At 39.9% G+C, this 23,043-nt stretch overlaps 1 protein-coding gene across 4 annotated transcripts in view; it reads left to right on the top strand.

The window, feature by feature from the left end:
• The window catches only part of ROBO1 (roundabout guidance receptor 1), a 1,387,368-nt gene that overhangs the window by 1,257,435 nt on the left and 106,890 nt on the right, over positions 1 to 23,043 (top strand). For all 4 annotated transcript variants that reach the window (XM_073584451.1, XM_073584454.1, XM_073584452.1 and 1 more), the window contains 3 exons: positions 8,210 to 8,334; positions 16,456 to 16,627; positions 20,164 to 20,369. In XM_073584451.1, coding sequence (XP_073440552.1) covers positions 8,210 to 8,334; positions 16,456 to 16,627; positions 20,164 to 20,369 — 503 coding nt within the window. The remainder of the gene's footprint in view (positions 1 to 8,209; positions 8,335 to 16,455; positions 16,628 to 20,163; positions 20,370 to 23,043) is intronic.

Below are 23,043 nucleotides of genomic sequence, written 5' to 3' on the forward strand. Positions count from 1 at the left end.
GCATGTTCGGTGAAAGAGGTTGTGCTCATCTAGTAGGCATGTGACTCCATGTATGCGATTTGCATACTTCTGGCCACATTCCAACAAGGCATGTTCGGTGAAAGAGGTTGTGCTCATCTAGTAGGCATGTGACTCCATGTATGCGATTTGCATACTTGTGGCCACATTCCAACAAGGCATGTTCGGTGAAAGAGGTTGTGCTCATCTAGTAGGCATGTGACTCCATGTATGCGATTTGCATACTTGTGGCCACATTCCAACAAGGCATGTTCGGTGAAAGAGGTTGTGCTCATCTAGTAGGCATGTGACTCCATGTATGCGATTTGCATACTTCTGGCCACATTCCAACAAGGCATGTTCGGTGAAAGAGGTTGTGCTCATCTAGTAGGCATGTGACTCCATGTATGCGATTTGCATACTTCTGGCTACATTCCAACTAGACATGTTCGTTTTCACTCGATACACTTGTATTGAGTGAGGTTGTGCTCGTCTAGTAGGCATGTGACTCCACGTGTGCAAATTGCATACTTGCCATCACGCTCTCATTGCCTTCTGACACTGGAAAATCCTGATACCCCATGTCTAGATAACCACTTTAAACTAGATCTATATCATGAATGCTGCCTTAAATGGGCAGTCGAAACATAGGTCAAGGAACGGTGCAAAATGTCAGTGCCTATAACCCCAATATGTTCTCCCTGAATATCCCACGCTTATGTTTATATTGTACCAGTGAAGTGAACAGATGGGAAACAGATTCAAACTTTTATATGTTGAACATGATGTGCTGGGAGTTTTTGTGTCCTGGTGAAGTCGGTTTTAATTTGTGTCCTTGGCACATTTTCTGTAGTGCTGTAAATATTTTACAGTTTTTCATTAGATTTCAATTAATGAGCGCTGTGCCGAAACCAGTGAAGGATAACCACTTCTCCACTGCCACCTAGTGGAAGATGCTAATCTATAAGTCACTGCACTCTTTAACCCCTTCACTGTCGGGTGATTTTTCCAATTTTTTTTTTTTCCTTCCTTGCTTCCAAGAGCCTTTTTTTTTTTTTTAAATTTTCTGCCAAGGTATCCACATGAAGGCTCATATTTCATGAGATGAGTAGGAGTTTTGAATGACAGCATTCATTTTACCAAAAGCAGGAAAATTCTGCCTTTGTTTATTTGTTTTATATGTTCCTTGTGTGGTAACAATGACCAGGCAACATCATTCTCTGTGTCAGTACAATTACGGTGACACCAATTGTAGAGTTTTTGTTTTTCCTTTTAAATGATTAGTGCAAAAAAAATTGTAGTTTTGTAAATAAAAAAAAAACAACAAAACTTTTTTTGACTTAGATACAACATTATGATAGCTTTGTATTGCATATTTTTAGGATGGTTCAAACAGCAAAAAAAACACAGTTCTGGCATTAAGATTTCTTTTTTTTTCATTACAGTGTTTACTGTTCAGGTTAATTAATTTTGCATTTTGAAAGATCAGACTACTACAGAATCAGTGATGCCACATATGCTTATTTATTTTATTTCTTTTCTATTATATTTTTAAAAACTACTGTATAAAAATTTTTTTTCATGTTTTACATTATTTTATCATCTTGCCAAGTGAGTGGAACCAACGATCTGTTCTATATACTGCAGTACAACTGTAATTATAGAATTGAAGAAAAACATTAAAGGGGTTGCCCACTTCTCAGTCCTTATGTTTCCTATTTGTAAAATACTTAGGGCTCTTTCAGATGTCCGTGATAATCGGTCCAGTAACTTCTGATATACTCAGGTCAAGAGATGTGCGATCAGTCCATGCATTGCAATCTGACATTGGACCGATTATCATGGACATCTGAAATAGCCCTTATATTCTCTTCTGGCACTGTTCCAGCGGCGTCGGCGCTGTTCCAGTGGTGTCGGTGCTGTTCCAATGGTGTCGGTACCGTCTTTTCTGAGGATCGTGTAGAATTGTTATGTCACGTGATCCCTGCAGCCAGTCAATGTTGGTTTCACTCTCCTCTCTTATGGACGTAATTGACATCCAAAGGAAGTGGGAGCGCAGCAGATGTCTTGATTTCTCTGAAGGAGGGAAGAGTAAAGACAGTGCAGATTGACTGCAGCGATCGCGTGACTTAACACTGTTACCCAATCCTCGGGAGACCTGGTACCAACACCGTTGGAACAGCGCCAACACCGCTGGAACAGCATCGGCACCGGTATGGAATACAAGTGTTATCATTTTATCATTTTACTAGGGAAAACATAGGGATTGAGAAGGGATTGTCCAAGTAGTATATGTATGACCCCCTTTGAGTTGTTCTCCATGAATATCTCATATTTGCCCCTGTATTTTCCAGTGTAGAGAGCAACTGTGAAACCGATACAAACTGTAATATGATGTGTTGGGAGTTTTGTTTTGTACTTGTTAAGTCCTTTGTAATATGTGTCTGGCCTAGTTTCTCCAGTGCTGTGAATATTTTCTAGTCTTTCATTAGATGTATGACACAATAGTCTCTGTTGTTCGTTATCCTCTTTCCGGACAAATGATCTTTAGACAGTAATGTCTTAAAGGGTCATCATGCTATATATTGCATATTCACATTATAGTAGTAGTAAGTCAAAGTGCATTCAAGCAAAAACTTTTTATACAATGACCTCAAACAGATCTACGGGGCTACTAGATAACGGGCAAATCAGTATGGCTACTTTGAGTCATAAGGCTGTAGAGGTTTATGAAACCCCCTGATGAGTAACATTTGGTGGCTTTTAATGGGGATTTAATAGGATCTTCTATGGAATTTCTAATATAAAGGAAGTTTCCTCTAAAGACAGTTTTCAGCTAAGTAAATTATTGTGCTATATAACAAATGCCCTGTGGCCCCTCATTAATAGGATTTACATAAAAGAGATATATACTGTGCATTGCTCGCTTATGTCAATATATTGTTTTCTTGTTTTAACCATGTGCAGTAAATCATAATTTAATGAGGATTATAATGAGAATATACTTTCCCTACAAAGATTCGTTCTTTCTAAAATTATTCCAGGGAATAACAGGACTTTGTGAGCAGCTTAGTAAATAAAATAATTAAAAAAAAGTGTTATAAAAAAGAAAATTGTTTCATGTAGATGTAATTGTGGACATATTATTAAATTAATACTGTAAAATAAGGCTCCTTCTTAGATTAAAAACATGGTTATATGGAGCTAACACACAACTCTGGACCCTTCATTAGTTCTAGATTTGGATTGAACTCTACGAATGGGATTCTTGAATTTAAGATAAATTGTGACTTAAAGATGACTCAACATTTTATCACTGTTATAATTTTGACATTTGCTTAATTTTTATTCCCATTTTATGTTCTTTGCTTTATTTATTTCTTGCTCTTTTTGTTCGTTTTTTATGTTTTATGTTTATTTTATTTCACACCTTTTTTTTGTTTCTTTTTATTTTTTAGTTGTTTCTGGTAAGTTGGAATTTTATTATTCATCATTTTCTATTCATCCTGTTATATCATGGCTGGAATACCACCCCATCACCTTCCTCATCATTGGGCCCCATTACCCACCAAAGTCTATGTTTCATTTGTCATTGGCAAACCAGAAATACCGGTTGGAATTCCATCTGCCTGAATATACTGGTAACTGTGACAAAGGTATAAGGTAATATGCACCTGATGCTCTTGGGGCCCTAGAGTTGCCCATCTTCTTACATCTTATCAAATCTCACAATTAAATTAATGAACACTAGAACAGGGCGCTGTTTCTTTTCTAATTTGCTGTTAACAACCTTTCTGTTGTGTGCTTTATATGTAATTGCAAAAATAAGAAATATGATGTCATCACTGTGGAATTACATGGTGCCTGTTGTATAGTGGAAGGAGACATTTTGAACTAACTCTTTCTAATGCTGGGAAGTAAACTCCATCTTGCTCACCTCCGTGTTTCTAGACTGGGAGTGTTGGGTAGGTTTGGAAAATATGCTGCAAAGCAAGAATGCTTTACAAATTAGAAATGCAAATAGTTTATTTTTACTTATCAACAAATAAATGACTGACCTTTGCTTTTATAGCACCAGCAAAGTATAATTTCTTCTAGGCACACTTCCACGCCTTCATGCAAATAAAGCTTGTCAGGGAGATTGTTCCAAACATCTTGGAGAACTAACCGCAGATCTTCTGTGGATGTCGGCTTGTGCAAATCCTTCTGTCTCGTCATGTAATCCCAGAGACGCCATATTGAGATCAGAGCTCTGTAGGCACCAAATCATTAGTTCTAGAATCTTGGTGTTCTATACTTTGAATATAAATAGAGATAGTGGACAAATTCTGCGCTGCCGACAGACATGAGACGTATATCCCAGTATGGTACAGTAAGATGGTGGTTTATTTCAACGCGTTTCAAAGTATATAGTTACTTCTTCAGGACAAACCACATGTATACATGTATACATCAACAGCCAGTTGATGAAATATATTCTCAAAATTGTGAGGAATCTCCACCATATTTCATTATTGAAATGGAAACATTACTTTTTATATTCTTCAATTTTTGACGCATCAGTCAAGAGCACCTGCTGGCATTTTACTGCAGCTTGGTTGCTATATTTTTGTGCATAGTTGAGTCCTTTTTGCCTTGTTTCCATTTAAAGTTATGGGTTTTAGGCCACAATTCATCCATGAAGAACACATCAGGACAGACTTTTTCAAACAGGAGATCGGTGTAGCTGGGTCCCACTGGTTGCTGTCATTTGTGAGCTGATGGCACTGCTGGATAATTTCTTTTTTTGAAGAGATGCATGATGTGTCTTTCATCTGCTGCACTAAGTTTTCATGGCTGACCACTAAAATTTATGGTCCGCATCTTTGCCCATTTCTTGGGAGACATCTGACAGGCTTGAAATTTATTCTGCAACAGGACAACAAACCCAAACATACACCCAAAGTCATTAAGAACTATCTTCATCATAAAGAACAAGGAGTCCTGGAAGTGATGAAATGACCCCACAGAGCCTGGATCTAATTAAGCCTGCCTGGAATTCAGTGATGGAATTGCAAAAATCTACAGAAGATCTGTTGTTTGCTCTCAAAGAGGTTTGGAGCTAATGAGTTCTTTCAAAAATTGTGTGCAAGTGTACCTAGAAGACTTGATGCTCGAAGCTGTTTTGAAGTTAATGGGTGGTCACACCAAATATTGAATTTGTTCATTCACTTTCCATCTTGTTAGTTACCGTAATAAAAATAAAATTCTAACACTTCTATTTTTTAAAGCATTCTAATTTTACAGCAACCTGTCTAAAATTACCAAGTTGCCAACACAAAACCATCAATATGGTCGCCTGTGTGGTGGCCCATATTTCTCCTTACACCAAATGACCAAATGATTATGTATTATGGAACTGTTTATATATACTGTATACAAATGGGAAACTTGGAAAGCAAAAATTAATTTGTTACTAGGGGATCCTTTTAGACTGCAATTTAGTTTGGCTCAATTTTTTGACTGAGCCTACAAAGAGCTCCCCTCTCTACAGTCTCTGGGACATCGGTGAAGTAGTATGAACTAGCTATGGAATAGGTACCTTATTTTAATTTTTTTTATGTCTTTTGACAAGTTCTTAATTCCTTACTGTTGTGTTATACAAATAATTTTCCAAGGCAGGGTGTATATACAGGACATTGTTTCCTCTATATACAGCTACTACATTTTGCATATGTATGAATCAGGATGAGTCTTTGAAAAGGCAAACGTGGAATGCAATTTCAGAAACCCTCACTTGCCCAGAGGTTTTAGATATCTCGGCATGAACATAATTTACTTTGCTAAAGGGAAAATTATATGGCATAAAGGCAAATAATTCCACACGGGTGGGCATCAAAGCTGATTTAACAAGGAAATGTTCTGTGGTCGTCAAAACAACCATAACAGTTCTATGGCTTTGACTAAGCTATTCTGTTTTTATTCCTTATTCCACTGCTCCTCTGCATTGCTCTTATTTTCCATAACTCGTCTTTTATGTTTGTGAATCCTTTTCTTTTGCTTATGAATTAAATTTTCCGTTTATATTTTGGCATAAATTTTCTTTGCTAATACTAGGTAGTTAAAATGTAAGTTAGCATTTATATTTGTAATTGAGATATATGTTAAATGTGCTAACAAATATAGAAGTGCAGAAGAAACATACCATGCTGAAGACCATAAATCTGCACCACAGAAGGCATGACCAGATAGTTTTGGTCAACCCTATAGTCATAGAATTGGATATATGTCTTACTAGAATATCTCATGTGATGGCTCATCAGATTTCTTTAGGCAGATCACATACACAGTGCAGTAATTGCTATGAAGGACATCACCCTCCCCACATATGAACATAGCTACTAATTTGAGATGACCGCAACCCTGGTGTTCTCGCAACCTTGATCTACCATCCAGGTCACTGCTCTCTGTCCAAGGACAGGAGTGGCATGAATTTCCTTACAATCTAGCATCCCAAACTTGGCTTATGATTAGCCGAGTTGGCGATGAATCAAGCCTAGCCGCCAAATCAAACCCTGCAGTAGGATTTCCAGATGTTCAGAAAATTTGTGCAACCACTCATCTGTCCTACTAATGGTTCCCTTAGTTACACAATTCTGATCATACTAACTCCTTGAAGGCATTAGGTAGTCAGTAGCTGTAGGTTCAACATTAAGGGGGTATATCCCTTCCATATAATTTTGCATATCTACAGAATGTGCCAAAAGTGTATGTCCCAACTATGGGATTGGCAACTATCTTGAGAACGAGGGCCTTGATGCTGATATCACTAAAGAAGTGGTCATAATTTCCTTTAATTTCTGAAGGAATTCTGACCACTTCTTCAGTGAAGAGCAACGTGGCCCTGTTCTCAAGAAAGATGTGGGTCCAACTGGTCATACCCTCAACTACTATTCATTTATGGCATATGCTGTAAATATGTCATAAATGTATAAGATTGGAGTACCCAATTTAACATAGAACTGAGGTCAAGGTTCCTGAGGACAACTGTTGTCTCCTGCGCTAGTACTATTAATGAAGAAATGTATCAGCCCATGAGGTATAGATGTATTATTTATTACCTTTCATTTTGCCTTCGTGATAAAGAAAATAAAAAAAAATCTAAAAAATAAACAGGACCTGGAATCAGAAATAAATGGCACAAACAAGAACACAGATGTGTCCTTTCTTACCTTTCAATTTGACTTATCCCAAAAGGGGTAACAAGAGATGACCAATATTGAATTAAATACATGTTTGTGATCCTTTGTCTGGAGATGTTTGTTCTATACCGTGTCTATTTGTGCTAAACCATTGGTTGTAATGTGAATTGCAGCCTGTCGAGTGTTTTTCTGGTACGTCACAATAATGTCTTGAATTTTGCTCATGAGAAATGACAGTCCTGAACGAAATCTGTGAAATGGTAAGAGTGGACACATCAACAGGCCATGTTATTATACTCAGGCATGTTGAAATTGTGGGAGCGATCATCCTCCCATAAACTACAATTTCCAAATCTTTTCCATGCAAAGCTTAAAAGGTGACCAGGTCTGTTTCCGTTTTGATCCCATGGGGCAGTAGCTCCAGGAGGAAGAATCTTGACCAGAGAAGGGGCCTTTTCTTTATAGTACAATGTTATCTATCAGTACCAGTGTGATAATAGGGTTTATAGTTGACTTATGACCACAGATGCTAGATTACAAAATATTTTTAGTCTTTGCTCTTTTCCAGTGCAGATTTTTCAATTTGTTCTCCAGGTGCAACGTCATAATTTCCCACTAACATAAATAGTTGTTACTGTAACACAAGTCACATATGGTTCTTTATACATCCTGTTTATTGCCAGCTAAAGTGACCGTATCAACTGTATAAACCAAATGAAAAGAAACTAAAGTTCGCCCTTACGGCAAAAGCAGATGTGTAATTTGTGCCGTTCAGAAAAGTAACAAAGTAAAATGACCTAGCTTCAACAGTCGGAACACCGCTGACATAGATTTGACTTGTAGAAATCCACCGAGAGAGTCAAATTCTTGTTATAATCCTTTAGGGTCGATCCACAGCAGTTCAGGCTATGAGATTACCCATTTTCATAACATTTGGAAATTGACGAGAAGAAAGAGAAATTCCTCTTATCTCAAAGGTCATTTTCACTGATGGGTTATTTATTGTATTTTTTTTCTTTTTCTTTTTGCAGAACCTCCAAATTTTGTGGTGAAGCCACGTGATCAGGTAGTCGCATTGGGACGTACGGTCACATTTCAGTGCGAAGCAACAGGAAACCCTCAACCAGCTATCTTTTGGCAGAAGGAGGGCAGCCAGGTAATGGATTTTAATAGATTAACAAATACCCATGAAATTGAAATGATCTGCATTAAATCTCCATCAAGTCTCAACCCTAAATGCATTTTATGCCTAAGTGTGAAAACAGTATTGAATTACTATAAGCTCCTTTTGCACATTGATGCCATCGATTTGTGGCTGCGGGGTGGGCATTGTGCTAAATTTGGATATCAAAATGGCTGTCATCGAGCTAAAGAAGGCGCATACATCATTAACAGCAGAAGATCCATAAATGAACTGACAGGTACAATTTATTTCACGTTAGACGTGTATTATTCCAAGATAAACAAGGGTTTGATTACATCAGTTAAAGGTCATCCATTTATCAAGCTGCAACCAAAGATTTCTCATTATGCCGCTGAGCGTTATGGAGTTTCATGCTTATGATACGGATTTTAAAATAGATACCCGATTCTCATCTAGCAAAAAATAATATGGCAACGAATATGTAAAGGGTACAATAATCTAAATATATATAATATTAATATTATATGCATACACCGTATATATCGCTATCTATCTACCTATCTATATATTATCTATCTATATAGACTAATAATATTTACCCATAATTTTATTAAACTCCATTTGAATTCAAAAACTGTATTATGACTTAAAAAAAGAATGGGCGTAAAATGGTGTACGGGTTTTACACATTGACATGATAGTTGCCTTTTCTCATGAAAACTATGACACAGTGCCATATCCATTTCACAATGGATGATACCATTGCCCAATGGGCCCCATTGACTAACGAGCACTGAAGAGGTATCAAATATAAAAAAAAAAAAAAAAAATTTGTGATGGACGCTTCTAATTGAGCCTGATGTGAACCTAGCCTAATGCAAATCGACCACAAAAAAATAAAAAGAATATATATTTTACATATTTGCTGTATGTTTTAATTAGTTTTTAGTTAACCACTACACATCGGGGCCAATTTCCGTTTTTGCATTTCCGTTTTTCCTCTCCTTCACCCCATAGCCATGACTCTTTTATTTTTATGTCCATATTAGACATATGGCTTGTTTTTTGAGAGGCGAGTTGTACTTTTTAATGCCGCTATTCATAATGCCACATTACTGAAAAATGGCAAAAAAAAAATTCCAAGTGCGATGAAATTGTGAAAGCAATACAATTCTGACATTGTTTTTTTGGGAATTGCTTTAACAGTGTACATTTTCTGGTAAAAATTACTTTGCAATGTGATTCTCCTCATCAAGGCGATTACAACGATACCAAACATGTCCAGTTTTTTATTACTTTAGCAATGAAAAAAAATCAGAAATTTGCCCCCAAAAAAATATTGCCGTTGTGTCGCCATTTTCTGAAACCTGTAGTGTTTTTTTTTTTGCCGATGCAGCTATGTGATGGCTTATATTTTGGGCATCGAGACTATGCTTTTATTAATGTAATTTTGGGATAGATGTGATTTTTTTGATTGCTTGTTACAGTCTTTTTTGTTTAATAGTGGGGACCAAAAAACACGTAATTTTGACGTTTGAATTTTTTTCGTTTACAGTGTTCACCGATCTGGTTATTTGTTTTTATATTTTGATAGATCAGACTTTTCTGAACGCGTCCATACCACATATGTGTATTTTTTTTTAATATTCTTTATTTTCTTATTTCTCTTTTCATATATTTTAAAACTTTTTTTTTGTATTTCTTTTCACTATTATTGTTAGGGGGACTTGAAGATGCGATCGTTCAATTGCTTGTGTTATATACAGCGATGCCATAGCATCACTGCATATAGCAAAATTCACGGTCTCCTTCGAAGCCCGGCCACAGGTAGGGTTACAAAGTAGCTCCGAAATGACAGGCACAGTGGTCATTAGCTGACCCCCGGCTGTCATTACAACCCATTGGAGACCAGCGATCACATCAAGGGCATTCCTGATGGGTGTTGAGAATTAGGTGCATGCATGCTGGTGCATTTTAAATGCCCCTGCCAGGGATTGACAGCGGCATGTAACAGGATAAAAATCACAGGTGGAACATCTCTCCACTTGCAATTGTTAGTGGCAGGTATTGGCTGTAATACACACCAATCATCTGCTAGGTATGGGACGGGCTCGCTGCGTGAGCCCGCTCCATACAGCCGCTTCCAATTTGCGCTGTACATGTACGTAGGATGTTGTGAAGGGGATCAAATAATAATAAAATATGATATCATAAAAATATGAATACTGAAAATCAGAAAAGTATGTAAGTATGCAACATAGAGTATTAATGGGTGGTCTGTCACAAAAATGTAATTTTCATCCTAAATCCCTATCTATTTAGTGCCATAACCTAAACTGATTTCCAATGTACTTGAATTAAAATTCTCTATCATGCCCTAACTACACTATCTAACTGCATTTCTTTTTTTTATTACTTCCTGTTTTGATGACACTTTGAGAAACCCAGTGCATACTGGGATATTCAATCAATGCTTCATCAGTGACACTTGTTTCAGTGGCTGGGTTACTTCCCTGCGTGATGTGCACAATGACAGCACGCTCTCTCGCCGCCGACACAGATCAGCAATAACAAGCCTACACCAGAGTAAGCCGTAAAAATGTGTTCTTAGGGTCCCGTTTCACATAGCGATGCACCAGCGATCCCAACAACGATATGACCTGGTAGGGATCGCTGGTGCGTTGCTACATGGTCGATAGTAAGCTGCCAAACAGGTAGATCTCGACAACGATGCAACCTGGTAAGGATCGCTGGTGCGTTGTCACACAGCAGCTATTCTGAACGAATCCAGCCTGCGTCCCTGAGTTCTGCGTCGCCAACGAGGTCGCTCGTCAGCGTCAAACACAGCGATGCATGCTGGCCAGAGGGACGCCGACAATGACAAAATGGCCCAGGACATTCGAGCACGATCAGCGATATCCAGCAGGGGGGCCGGTCGCCGCTATGTGTCACATGTAACGAGATCGCAGGAGAGATCGCTGTTGCTTCACAAAATCAGTGACGCATCAGCGATCTTGCTAGCGATCTCGCTATGTGAGATGGGGCCTTAAGACTACCCAGCGTGCAGAGACCTGCACCCCCACAAGTGACATCGCACACTCACTGTACGTTCTGGTGCCAGCTCTTTACTGCCGATCTGAGTCGGCAGCGAGAGAGTGCGCTATCATTGTGCACATCCCGCGGTGCACATCTCGCAGAGACTAGCCCAGCCCCTGAAACTGCAGCCTCTGCCCCCTGATGACGTTTCATGCACTGGGATTCTCAAACAAAGCGTCATCAGAAAAGGAAGTAGTTAAAAAAAAAGCTGTTGGAGTGTAGTGAGGGAACAGTAGGGAATTTTTAATTCATGTAGGTTCAAAAGTTGATTAGATTGATAGAGATTTAAAATTTAAAATACTTTGTATGTTGGAGCAACCCTTTAAGGACATTTTATTCTGAATTTATTCATAGATATATTAGAATAGTCTTTATTATAAAGTTTAATGAAAATAACTAAATAAAAAATAGCTTTTAAAAATAAGAATAAAATGTATTTTTCTTAAATGTTATTGTACCCAATCTATTAAACAGAGTAATAGTAATACCCACTTTCATTTGTTAACACTTTGGAATTTTTTTGTGCACAGTTCCTCAGTATTTGGCATTAAAAAGGCTTTATGACAGGTTTCCAATTAACTATTGGCTAAAATAAAATTATATATTTTGTCTGAGTAATAACCAAATTTAAAACTTTCACCCTGAGAGATAATAGAACAGGTATGTTTAATAAATGATAATGCAGTTGTAGCGGCCGAGCTTTATAACATCTTACATGTGTATTTTGTGATATGTTGCTGAATGCATTGAACTGTGAATAATTTTGCATATAATTAAAATGGGGGATGTGCTGTAGGAAAGGAGATGGAAGTTTGGTTGATAATGCCTATTGCTCTAAAAAATATCATTCCTATCTCTGCCTCGCCAATTTGTATCACTCTGTCCCAAGGGTAAAGAAAAACGAAATGGGATTAAAAACACTTGTTTTTTTCCTTAAACATAAATGTAGGAAAATTGAAAGATTCTGGTGTATTTCAAATAGGAAATGGGAGACGTTATAGCTAGGTGAAAAAAAATGCTGAAAGGTAAGAAGAATGCTTTACAAAATTAGAAGTGTTAACAGTTTATTTGTATCGACTAACAAAATGCAAAGTGAATAAACGAAAGATAAATCAAAATCAAACCAAGATTTGGTGTGACCGCCCATTGCCTTCAAAACATCATCACGGCATCAATTCTTCTAAATACATTTGTCCACAGTATTTGAAAGAACTCAGCAGAGAGGTTGTTCCAAACATCTTGGAGAACTAGCCACAGATCTTCTGTGGATGTCACTTATGCAAATCTTTCTGTCCTTTATGTAATCCCATACAAATTGATGTTGAGTGCAGGGTTCTGTGAAGCCTTATCGTCACTGAAGTTAGTTCTTAAAGGGAATCTGTCACCCATATTTAGTGATATCATGTAAAGATATCACTAAATTGTGCATCCCATAAGGATTCTATTCTGGCTTTTACTCTCCCCAACCCCGCACCTTTGAGGCATAAATACCTTTTTTAGCTTGTTGGTGATGCTTGCAAATCGCCGCTGTCCGGTCTGATAGGCGTGGCTTAGTGGTCTTCTCCCCCACCTCCTCGGCTTGCTTCACGTAATCTTCGTCTGTGAATACCACAGACGCCGTTGGTTTCCGCGCTTGCGCAATGTAAAGGCCCCCGGCGCCTGCGCAGTATGCTTTGCCCAACAGTGGGCAAAGCATAAAATCACTACTACGCAAGCGCCGGTATTTTCCAGCGCGGTCTATGCCCCAGAAGTGTGTCCTGCATGTGAAGACTTCCGGATCATAGACCGCGCTGGAAAATACCGGCGCTTGCGCAGTAGCGATTTTATGCTTCGCCCACAGTTGGGCAAAGCATACTGCGCAGGCGCCGGGGGCCTTTACATTGCGCAAGCTCGGAAACCAACGGTGTCTGTGGTATTCACAGACAAAGATTACGTGAAGCAAGCTGAGGAGGTGAGGGGGGAGAAGACCACTAAGCCACACCCATCGGACCGGACCGCGGCGATTTCCATGCATCACCAACAAGCTAAAAAAGGTATTTATGCCTCAAAGGTGCGGGGTCGGGGGGAGTCAAAAGCCCGAATAGAATCCTTATGGGGCGCACAATTTAGTGATTTCTTTACATGATATCACTAAATAATGTCATTAGCTGTATGTTAAGAGTAGTTAGTCTGCTGTATAATAAATTTGGAGCCAATCAGACGCCTCCCTGATAGTATTGCATGATGGATAACTATTTGTCTCTCTTTCACAACAGTGAGGACACCGTTAATCTTGGCCAAGTTCCCAACTCCATTTGCTGAAATGCAGCCCCAAACATGCAAGCAAGTTCACCATACTTTACTATTACCTGCAGACTCTTATTATTGTACCACAGTCCACTCCTCGAGGAGCCAAACTGCCTTCTGTTACAGCCAAACAGTTCCCTTTTTGAATCATCAGTCCAAAGCACCTTCCCTTTTTCTGTTCCCCAGTTGCTACATTTTCGAGCATAGTTGAGTCACTCGGCCTTGCTTCATGTCAAAGTTATGGTTTTTGGTTGTAGTATTACATGTTGGGAACTTCTGGCCAGACTTCTCCGAATAGCAGATGGGTGTAGCTGGGTCCCACTGGTTGCAGCCAGTTCTGAGCCGATGAACATTTTTTGATTTTGAAAGGAACTAAGCATGGATATGTCTTTCATCTGCTACACAAGTTCCTTGGCTGATAACAGCATCTGCGGTCCTTTGGTTGTCCATTTCTTAGGCTATGTGGACACGCTGTGGTTTTTGCTGCGGATCCGCTGAGGATTTGGCCGCTCCGGATCTGCAGCAGTTCTGCAGACAGTGTACAGTACAATGTAAGTCTATGTGATTTACATTCTGCTGAGTACATGCTGCGGATTTTTGACTGCGGAAAAGCTGCGGTTTTGAATCCGCAGAAAGAATGGACATGTCAATTCTTTCTGCGGATTCCGCTGCGGGTTGCCACCTATTCCATTGTCCAGGTGGCAAACCGCAGGGGAAAACCGCAGGCCAATCCACAGGTAAAACCGCAGATCATTTTACCTGCGGTTTTACCTGCGGATCCGCAGATACAAATCCGCAGTGTGTGCACATAGCCTTAGTGTACTCAATGCTGAGAACATAATTATCCATCATGCAATACCATCAAGGCGGTCACACCAAACATTGATTTAGGTTCCTCTCTGTTGTTGTCCATTCATTTTGCATTTTGATAACTTATAAATATAAACTATGAATACTTCTATTTTTGAAAGTATTCTCACTTTGAAGCTTATTTTCCACACATGCTAAAGCATTTGCATAGTACTCTACAGCATATGTATGTATATATATATACTGTATACACATATAATGCACATAATTCACTTACTCTTACATGCTATAATGGGGACAGGATTTCAGCCCACCTTCTTGGGATAAAGTTGCGTTGGCTTAATCTGCAGCAGGGGAGGCACTTTTTCAACTGTGTACTTCACTTACATGCCTTTGTAAAGTGGTGTAAATGCTACAGAGACAGGCCATTAGAAGGGGCCTTGATTGACCTCTTCTCTTTTGCTATTGATGACGTATTTCTGTGCAGTGCCTTATCTACAGAGAAATACAATTATTAGTCATGAAAAACACCCAAGCCGCCCTATACACACTAGATGATTGTCTGCCCAGCACTGATTCGGCTGATCGTTCTACCAACAGCCATCTCAGTCAACTCTCCCATACATAAGAGCTTTCATTTGGTTGTGCTCTACTGTGTTCTGTATGAGAAAGTCACTGGCTGTAATGTCGGTCAGTGGCTTAACTCCATGAGTACAATGTGATTGGCAGTCCGAAATTGGACTTGTCCAATCAAACATCTCCTCCAATGAGTGGGTCAGTGCTCCCATACACATTAGACTAATGGCTGAACCATTTTATATCAGCAGGTTCAATCAACATTATGTAACACAGATGTGGGCACCCCTGCATGCAGGGATGCCAGCATACCACTGCAGCTGTGCGTTCACCTCCCTGATCTCTTTGTGCACTGACTTCTATCAGCGTGCTAGTGTGCACACTCCCCTGCTCTAAAGAGGCCAGCACACATCTGCAAAGATGCCCCCTGCCAATAGCTGGGAAGCATCCTGTATAAAAGGCACCCTTTCCAATAGGGAGGTACCTAAGCAACATAGATTCGTTATTGTGTTAGTTTGAGTAGAACTAATGAGTTGTTAGGCCCCCTGGTCCTTGTGTGGCTGGTTCCTAAACCTGAACCCCTTGGCCTTGTGTGGCCAGTGCCTGAACCTGCTCCCTTTGTCCTTGTGCTGCTTGTGCCTGAACCCAAAACCCTGGTCCTTGTGCAGCAGGAGCCTGAAACGAAACTTGTGTCTGAGTGTGTACTTATCCAAGTAGTCCATGTCAGTATCCGCTCTGCTCGAAGAGTAGTCTGAATGAAGTCCGAGTCCAGTCCGATTTGGAGAATCTGATGCTTGGGATCAGCATCTGCAGTGCCAGAAACTACTTAGGAGTACTACCTAGTGGCTACCTGCAGCTCAAGTGTGACTCCATCATCAGAAGCTCCGGTGAGCATCAGGTAGCCGCCTGACTATGCCCCTTCCTATTTAAACCCAACTCTGTGACACAGTGGGTCCACGAACTACGTGTGCCACTTGCATGCATGACACATTAGTCTGTGGGCTCATGCAGACATCCCTGCAAATTTGTCCGAACACAGGCCGCTAATGCACAGACTGTCCGAGGGTTACCCAAGCATAACAGCCTCATATAAGTATATGAAGGTGTCATGATCAGGTCGGGAGAGCTGCAGCCAGTCTATGCATTGCAGTGTGAGATGAGCCCTAATATGTTGATGGCCTTAAACATTTCTGTCTAACTGAATTGCTAAGGTTTCTAAATAAAATAAAACTATAGGAGAATGCTTATTAAAGCACATAAATCCCAAAGCACTTACGGAATATGAGAACATTTGCAATATTTTCTCCAGAATTACGCCATCACTGTTTTCAAACATTAATGCTATTTTTTCCACCTTTTTTTCAGAATCTTCTCTTTTCCTACCAACCTCCTCAGTCCTCCAGCCGTTTTTCAGTGTCTCAAACCGGTGACCTCACGATCGTTAATGTCCAGAAGTCTGATGTTGGCTATTATATCTGCCAGACTCTAAATGTGGCAGGCAGCATTACAACAAAGGCCTATTTAGAGGTTACTGATGGTAAAGTACAAACAGTTTCTAATTCAAAAGCTTTCAATTACACAGAGAATTCCCTTATCTTTGTAATCCTTCCCCTAAAAGAGACGTCTTTCCCAGCATCTCCTTGTTTTACAACTTTCTGTGTAGCGCATGCTTTTAATTAGTGCTGTTTGGGTTTTATAATTGGCTGTCAGTGCCAGGAGCGCAATCTCTGGCTCCCCGATGTGCGGAGTGTCAGCGCAGTGTGTGACTTTTCTATAGACATAAAGGTAATATTTTACCAATATTATCTCTGGAAAGAATTACGCTATGTGATAAAATAGTTTATTGATCTTATAAGAACTATTTCTGGGATTGATTGGCACATAGCTGAAACACTAGTTTTCAGAATGGTTTATAAAAGTCACACTGTGGTTTTGGCACTGCTATATTAAAGATGGAACTAATATAGTAAAGTAGAAAAAAGCCAACGGGCAGGATTTACTAAACCGTTGGGACATACTTACTGGCTAGTGTGTTAAAGGGAATCTGTCATTTCCAGTAACGCCACTTAACTGCAGATATAGGGCTAATTTGCAGTTAAATAGTGATTTAATCCTGTTGACTTATTGGAGCAGCAGCTACAGGGAGAAAATTAAGTGTTATTCTCTCTGAAGCCACTCGCTTCCAGTCACAGGGGTGGTGCAGGGAGCTGTTACAATCACCACTACAAAATGACCAAGGGTGTAATTAGTATCCGGACACACTGATTGACAACTTGCTCTTCAGTGTGTGTGTAGCATGTGTGTGTAGTGTAGGCTGTCAATCAAAGTGAAGGGTGGTGATTAGAGATGCAGTCGCAGATTTTAACCGCTCCCTGCACCGCCCAGTTGACTGGGGCGCTCTACCAGGATTTAGTCACTACTGCAGATTACCCTTATATCTGTTGATAAATAGCATTTCTGTATGTGACAGAATCCCTTTAAGTTCCCATATTATTGGAGCAGCCAAAAATGAGCTGTGACAGAATTAGACACAAATAGACACATATAATAGCATTATCATTTCTCAACAGAGTACAGCAAAATATTTGTTTTTCAAAACTTGGCACCTTGTACACATCTCGGGTTATTTCTAAAAGATTGACACATTTGTATTTATTCTTTAAAGGGAATGTGTCAGTTGGATCAATCCTCCTAAGCCGTGTATCTGCGCACACAAGTCATAGGAAGCTGAATACAATGATACCTTGATATCTGTGATCTGATGTCTTATTCCAGAGAAATCCATGTTTTTGTTATACTGTATGTGAATGGGCTGTTCCAGGCTATGGGCCAGACACTGATCTGCATGAGAATCTGCCTCCAGAGCTTATTATAAATGAATGGGGCGTCACCTGTGTGAGACATGCAATTTACAGAAAACAACAGAACTGAAGTTTGTTTCTTGACAATCACGGCCCCAAGTGGGATATTTTTAAAGTAATTATTAAAAGTTATATTTTACCTCCTTTATTGCTGAGTTCCACATAATCATACACAGTTCTGCAGTGCGATCAGGAGAGCAGAGATCGGGTATTACATATCACACTGTTAAAACCCCCTTTCATTTAAAATAATCTCTGGAGGCAGAGTCCAGTGCAGATCTATGTCCATCCCATAATCCTCAATAGCTCATTTACATATAAGAAAACTATGGATTTCTCTGGAACAAGACATTGGATTGTGGATATCAAGGTATGATTTTATTCAGCTTCCTATGATCTACATGCTCATATATACGGCTTAGGAGGCTTGATCCTACCTACAGATTCCCTTTAATTTCTCAATTCATTTTTTCACCTTTTTTCCCCATCCGCCTTCATTCTCTCTTTCGATCGGAAATTTGTTGAGTTGTCAGTTTAACAATTTCTAGTATTAACCAGCCCTTATACAAAGACCCCCATGTTCTGTTTGAAAGTGTTCCTAAGAATGACCATGAGCTATCCTGCACGTTTACCTAATCTCAGTTTGCTTATAGGGAATCTGTCAGCCATATTTCACTAACCCAAACAAACTATTTATATGTACATGTAGTTCTTTCAAATGCAAGTTCAGAAATACCTTTACATGGCCAGTCCAGTCCTTCATTACTGAGAAATCAGTGTTTGAATTGATCTGAGGGTATAGATCTAAAGCTCCTGGCACTCCACCTCTATTCCCTGCCCAGTGCCACCTCCTCCTGCTTGACTGCTCCTTTGCCTGAAATCACACAGTGTCATGATCAAGGTCGGGCTTTGCTTTCTTCCATCTCTTCCCCGTCCTGGTCATGTGTGGGTTAATCTTTCCCTGCCTCTCTTTGGTGCGTGGTCGGCTATTTCTCTGCGCTGCTGCTGACAGCCCATGCTAGCGATAGTTCCAGTCTCCGGCTTGAGCAGCTGACCCCGTTACATCCTGTTTTGTCCTCTTGCTGTTTGAACGCTCCCTGTACCCTTCCCTGACTTAGCCTTTTCCCCCTGTGATTGGACCCCGTTGTGTTTGACCCGGCTTGTACACTGACCTGTGTTACTGTCTAGCGTCTTCGATATTTCCGCTACCGACTGGCTCTGACCTTCTGGCTTGCTTCTGACTACGCATTCGTTTCTCCCCTCTGGTACCTCACTCCTGTCTGTTACCAACCCGGCTTGATTGACATCCCTTACGCCCCCTTGTGGTGGCCACTGCGGCACCGCTGATTTCCGCTAGTAGTACCCTACTGAGTCCTCTTCTCTATCTCCCTCTGGTGGAGGTCTCTCGTACACACTCCCCGGTGTCACAACACACAGCATAGATGCTGTCAGTCAATCAGGAGGCGGCTACACTGGGTGGGGAGAAGAGCTGGAGTGGCAGAGGTTTCAGTTCTACAGTAGCTCTTCAGCCTCATCTGTATGTCAATTGAAACGCTAATTTCTCAGTAATGGAGGAATGGATTGGCCATGTAAAGGTATTGTTGGACTTATCTTTGAAAGAGCTTGAATGGACATAAATATTTTGAGGGATGAAATCCTGCTGGCAGGTTTCCTTGAAGTTTTGTGAAGTTGTTGGAGAACTGCTATAATATTAACAATTCAGATGCCAGTTGCAGAGCTTCGATCGCATGTCATCCAAACATCTGTTTTTGCATTCGTGTAAAATGGATAATAGCCGAGAAATGGATCGTTCTGCGATGAACTAATGTTTTTCTTTCACCCCACTGTGTCATTTTTGTGGATAGGAACGGTGAAACTCTATCTTTTGCCACTCAGCACTTCATGCTATTAAGTCATTGGAAGTGAAATGAAAATTCCTGTTGCATTTCTCAAGTCGCCTGATTTTTCATAGGATGCTTGGAAAATGCCAGCAAGTAGTGAGCATCTTTTCCTCCAGACAAGAGAAAATGTTGTGGGATTTTGTGTCTTGCTTATCATGAAAATTCCCCCTGAATAATGCATGATTCCTAGTTTAATTACTTGCTTAATTATCTTTAGCTTGTTTTGAAGCCTACAGCAACCGCTGTCGCTTGATTGATTAGAAAATTACTCCCAGTTGCAGACATATATTTCCTGTTGTTTTCTTTCGCAGTGGTCGCCGACCGTCCCCCACCAGTCATCCGCCAAGGTCCTCAGAACCAAACAGTAGCTGTTGATGGCACTTTACTCCTAAATTGTGTCGCTACTGGAATTCCAGTTCCCACAATCCACTGGAGAAAGGATGGTATGCTCGTCAACACCCAGGAGTCGCGCATCAAGCAGCTGGACGCAGGAGCACTGCAGATCAGATACGCTAAGGTGCCAGCAAAGTTGGTCTGTTACATGATAACCCATAGTAGTTACATCTCATTATCAATTTTACAGTGTTACCGGAGCAAGCATCGTTTTTTTTTTTTGTTAATTTAACATTTTGCATATTTATGTAATAAATACATGAATAAAAAAAGTAAATAAAGTATACAAAATGATTAGAATGTATAAAAAAATAGAACGGAATGATGAAAATAAATATATTCATTATAAATATTCATTTGTCTAGTTACACCTGACAGGACTGTTGATTGCTTCTCAGGCCAGATTTACTCAGAACTGTATATAAGGGCAGTTTCACATGTCAGTGTCTCCGGTACGTGTAGTGACAGTTTTCTCACGTACCGGAGACACTGACACACGTAGACACATTCGAATGAATGTGTCTATGCAGATGTCAGCGTGTTTTCACGGACCGTGTGTCTGTGTGCAAAAGGCGCTGACATGGCCGTTTTTGTGCAACAGCACGGATCACACGGACCCATACAAGTCAATGGGTCCGTGTAAACACGTACAGCACACTTAGCTGTGAGTGAATGTTGAAATAAAACATTTGGATTCACTTTCGTGTGGCAGCAATGCATAAACATTTTATTTAAGAAGCAGACGATTTCTTAAAACTGGTCCTTTATATAATAAAAAGTAATAAAAAATAAACAATTTTAACAAAATGATACTCGTGCTGTGAATCAATGGAGAATAAAAACATATATATACTGTGTATACATATATATATATAGTTACTTGTAAGATCAAGACAGTAAACTCATAAGCATTAATTGCTAGAAGATACTGAGTATTGATGGATCAAACTGCAAAAAAGACAGAACAAAACATAGGTTTAAAAAAAAAAAAAAAAAAGTGAAGTGTCCGGGTTAGGCTCTAGTGACTAAGAACATGGTCGGTATTGCGTTCTAATAGTTAATTAAAAACACCTACCATATAACTATGCAGACATAAATAAAAACAGAAACAAACACACTGGGGGAACCATAAAGTGCTATAAATGTAACTTGCACATACCCCCACTGTGACTATTACCTCTGAATAGGAGTACAGTGGAAAACGCCAGGTGAACAGACTTTTAAGCAGTAGATTCACCGCTGTGAGCGGACTTTTAAGCAGTAGAAGCCAGCGGCATATACTTGCTAATCGTTTAGGAAGTCTCTCAATCTGTAGATAAAAAAACAAATAAATCACCGAGCTCTGTTCCGGCTGGTAACAGGCTCCAGGTGCAGGCAAACGTCCAATAATCCTCCGATAGTGATAGATCCCGCGTGAATGGCGTGAGAGCAGGGAAAAGAGCATAAATGATCGCTCACCAGAGTAGACACAATCCAACGGCGGTCAGCATACCAGCCGCATTATAGATTGTAGACACCCGCGGTCAGCGTGGTGTGAGTCCGGCAGGACCTGCGATGATAATCCAGATCACGTGGCGCCCGCAGTCACATGATGTCTGATAACGAGAGTGCTGCTTGAGCCAAAATTCCAACTAGTTTCGGAATAGCACGGATTCCTTCCTCAGGGATGGCTCATCATGCACTCGGTGGGGTTAAATACCCTTGGCTCAGCAATGAATAGCTAGCACAAACAAATAATGTTAATCAAAAGCAAACCGTTCCACCTCATTATTAAGTCCCCTCGGTTTTAAAGTGTCCAATTCAAAAATCCACCTGGTTTCTTCTTTTGACATTAATTTAATAAAATCCCCATTGCGCCAGTGTTTATGGACCTTTTTGATACCCATTATTTTAATACCCCGCAGAGACCCCTTGTGAACATATGAAAAATGTCTAGATAGAGGATGATTGTCAGACTTAGATCTTATATTGCGAAGATGTTCCACTATGCGCTTATTAAGTGGCTGCTTAGTGCGTCCCACATACATTTTTCTGCACGGACATTCTATAACATAAATAACGCCTTGAGTCGTGCATGTAATGAAATCTGTTATTGGAAAAAAGCCTCTTACTGATTCCTTAAAAGGACCCAAAGTAACACTTGGAAAAATAGAGTTCCGTACTGTAGGGGCAATAATATTGGCTAAATTTCTGGCCTTTTTAAACACAAATCGCGGATGTTGGGATAATTTATCTCCAATTATCTTATCTTCTTTTAGAAGATCCCAATGTTTATTAACAATTTTTTTGAATAAGTGAATATTTGAATTATATTGTGTAATGATTGGTACAGTTATCTGCTCGGTTTCTTTAGGCACCTCTTCCTCTATTAATTGGTTAGTAAACAGTAATTGACCTTGAGGGATCTCTTTCACCTTGACTTGGGTATCTTTTAAATGTTGATAATCGCACCCTTTGTCCAAAAATTTTTTGGTAAGAGTATTTGCCTCACGGTCATACTGTGTGGGGCTGGAGCAATTACGATGTGCTCTCTTAAATTGGCTACACGGGACATTAAGCAGCCATCTTGGGAGATGTTTAAATTGTTTATTTCCACCCCTGGTGGTGTGGGGGGTTCTTACTCGCTGCGGAATCAACCCTGCACACTAGCGCAGTTGGTATATTATACATAATAAAAAATAAAGCCTACGTCCAACCTAAGTGTATATGAAATTCTAGCCTGGATGCACACCAGGGGCGGACATGTCATTGGAGCAACCTATGCAGCCACACAGTGGCTCTAGAGGTAAAGGGGTAGA

The sequence above is a fragment of the Dendrobates tinctorius genome, unplaced genomic scaffold, assembly GCF_039654945.1.
Source record: "Dendrobates tinctorius isolate UK_male_01 unplaced genomic scaffold, ASM3965494v1 ptg000084l, whole genome shotgun sequence".
Lineage (NCBI taxonomy): Eukaryota > Metazoa > Chordata > Amphibia > Anura > Dendrobatidae > Dendrobates > Dendrobates tinctorius.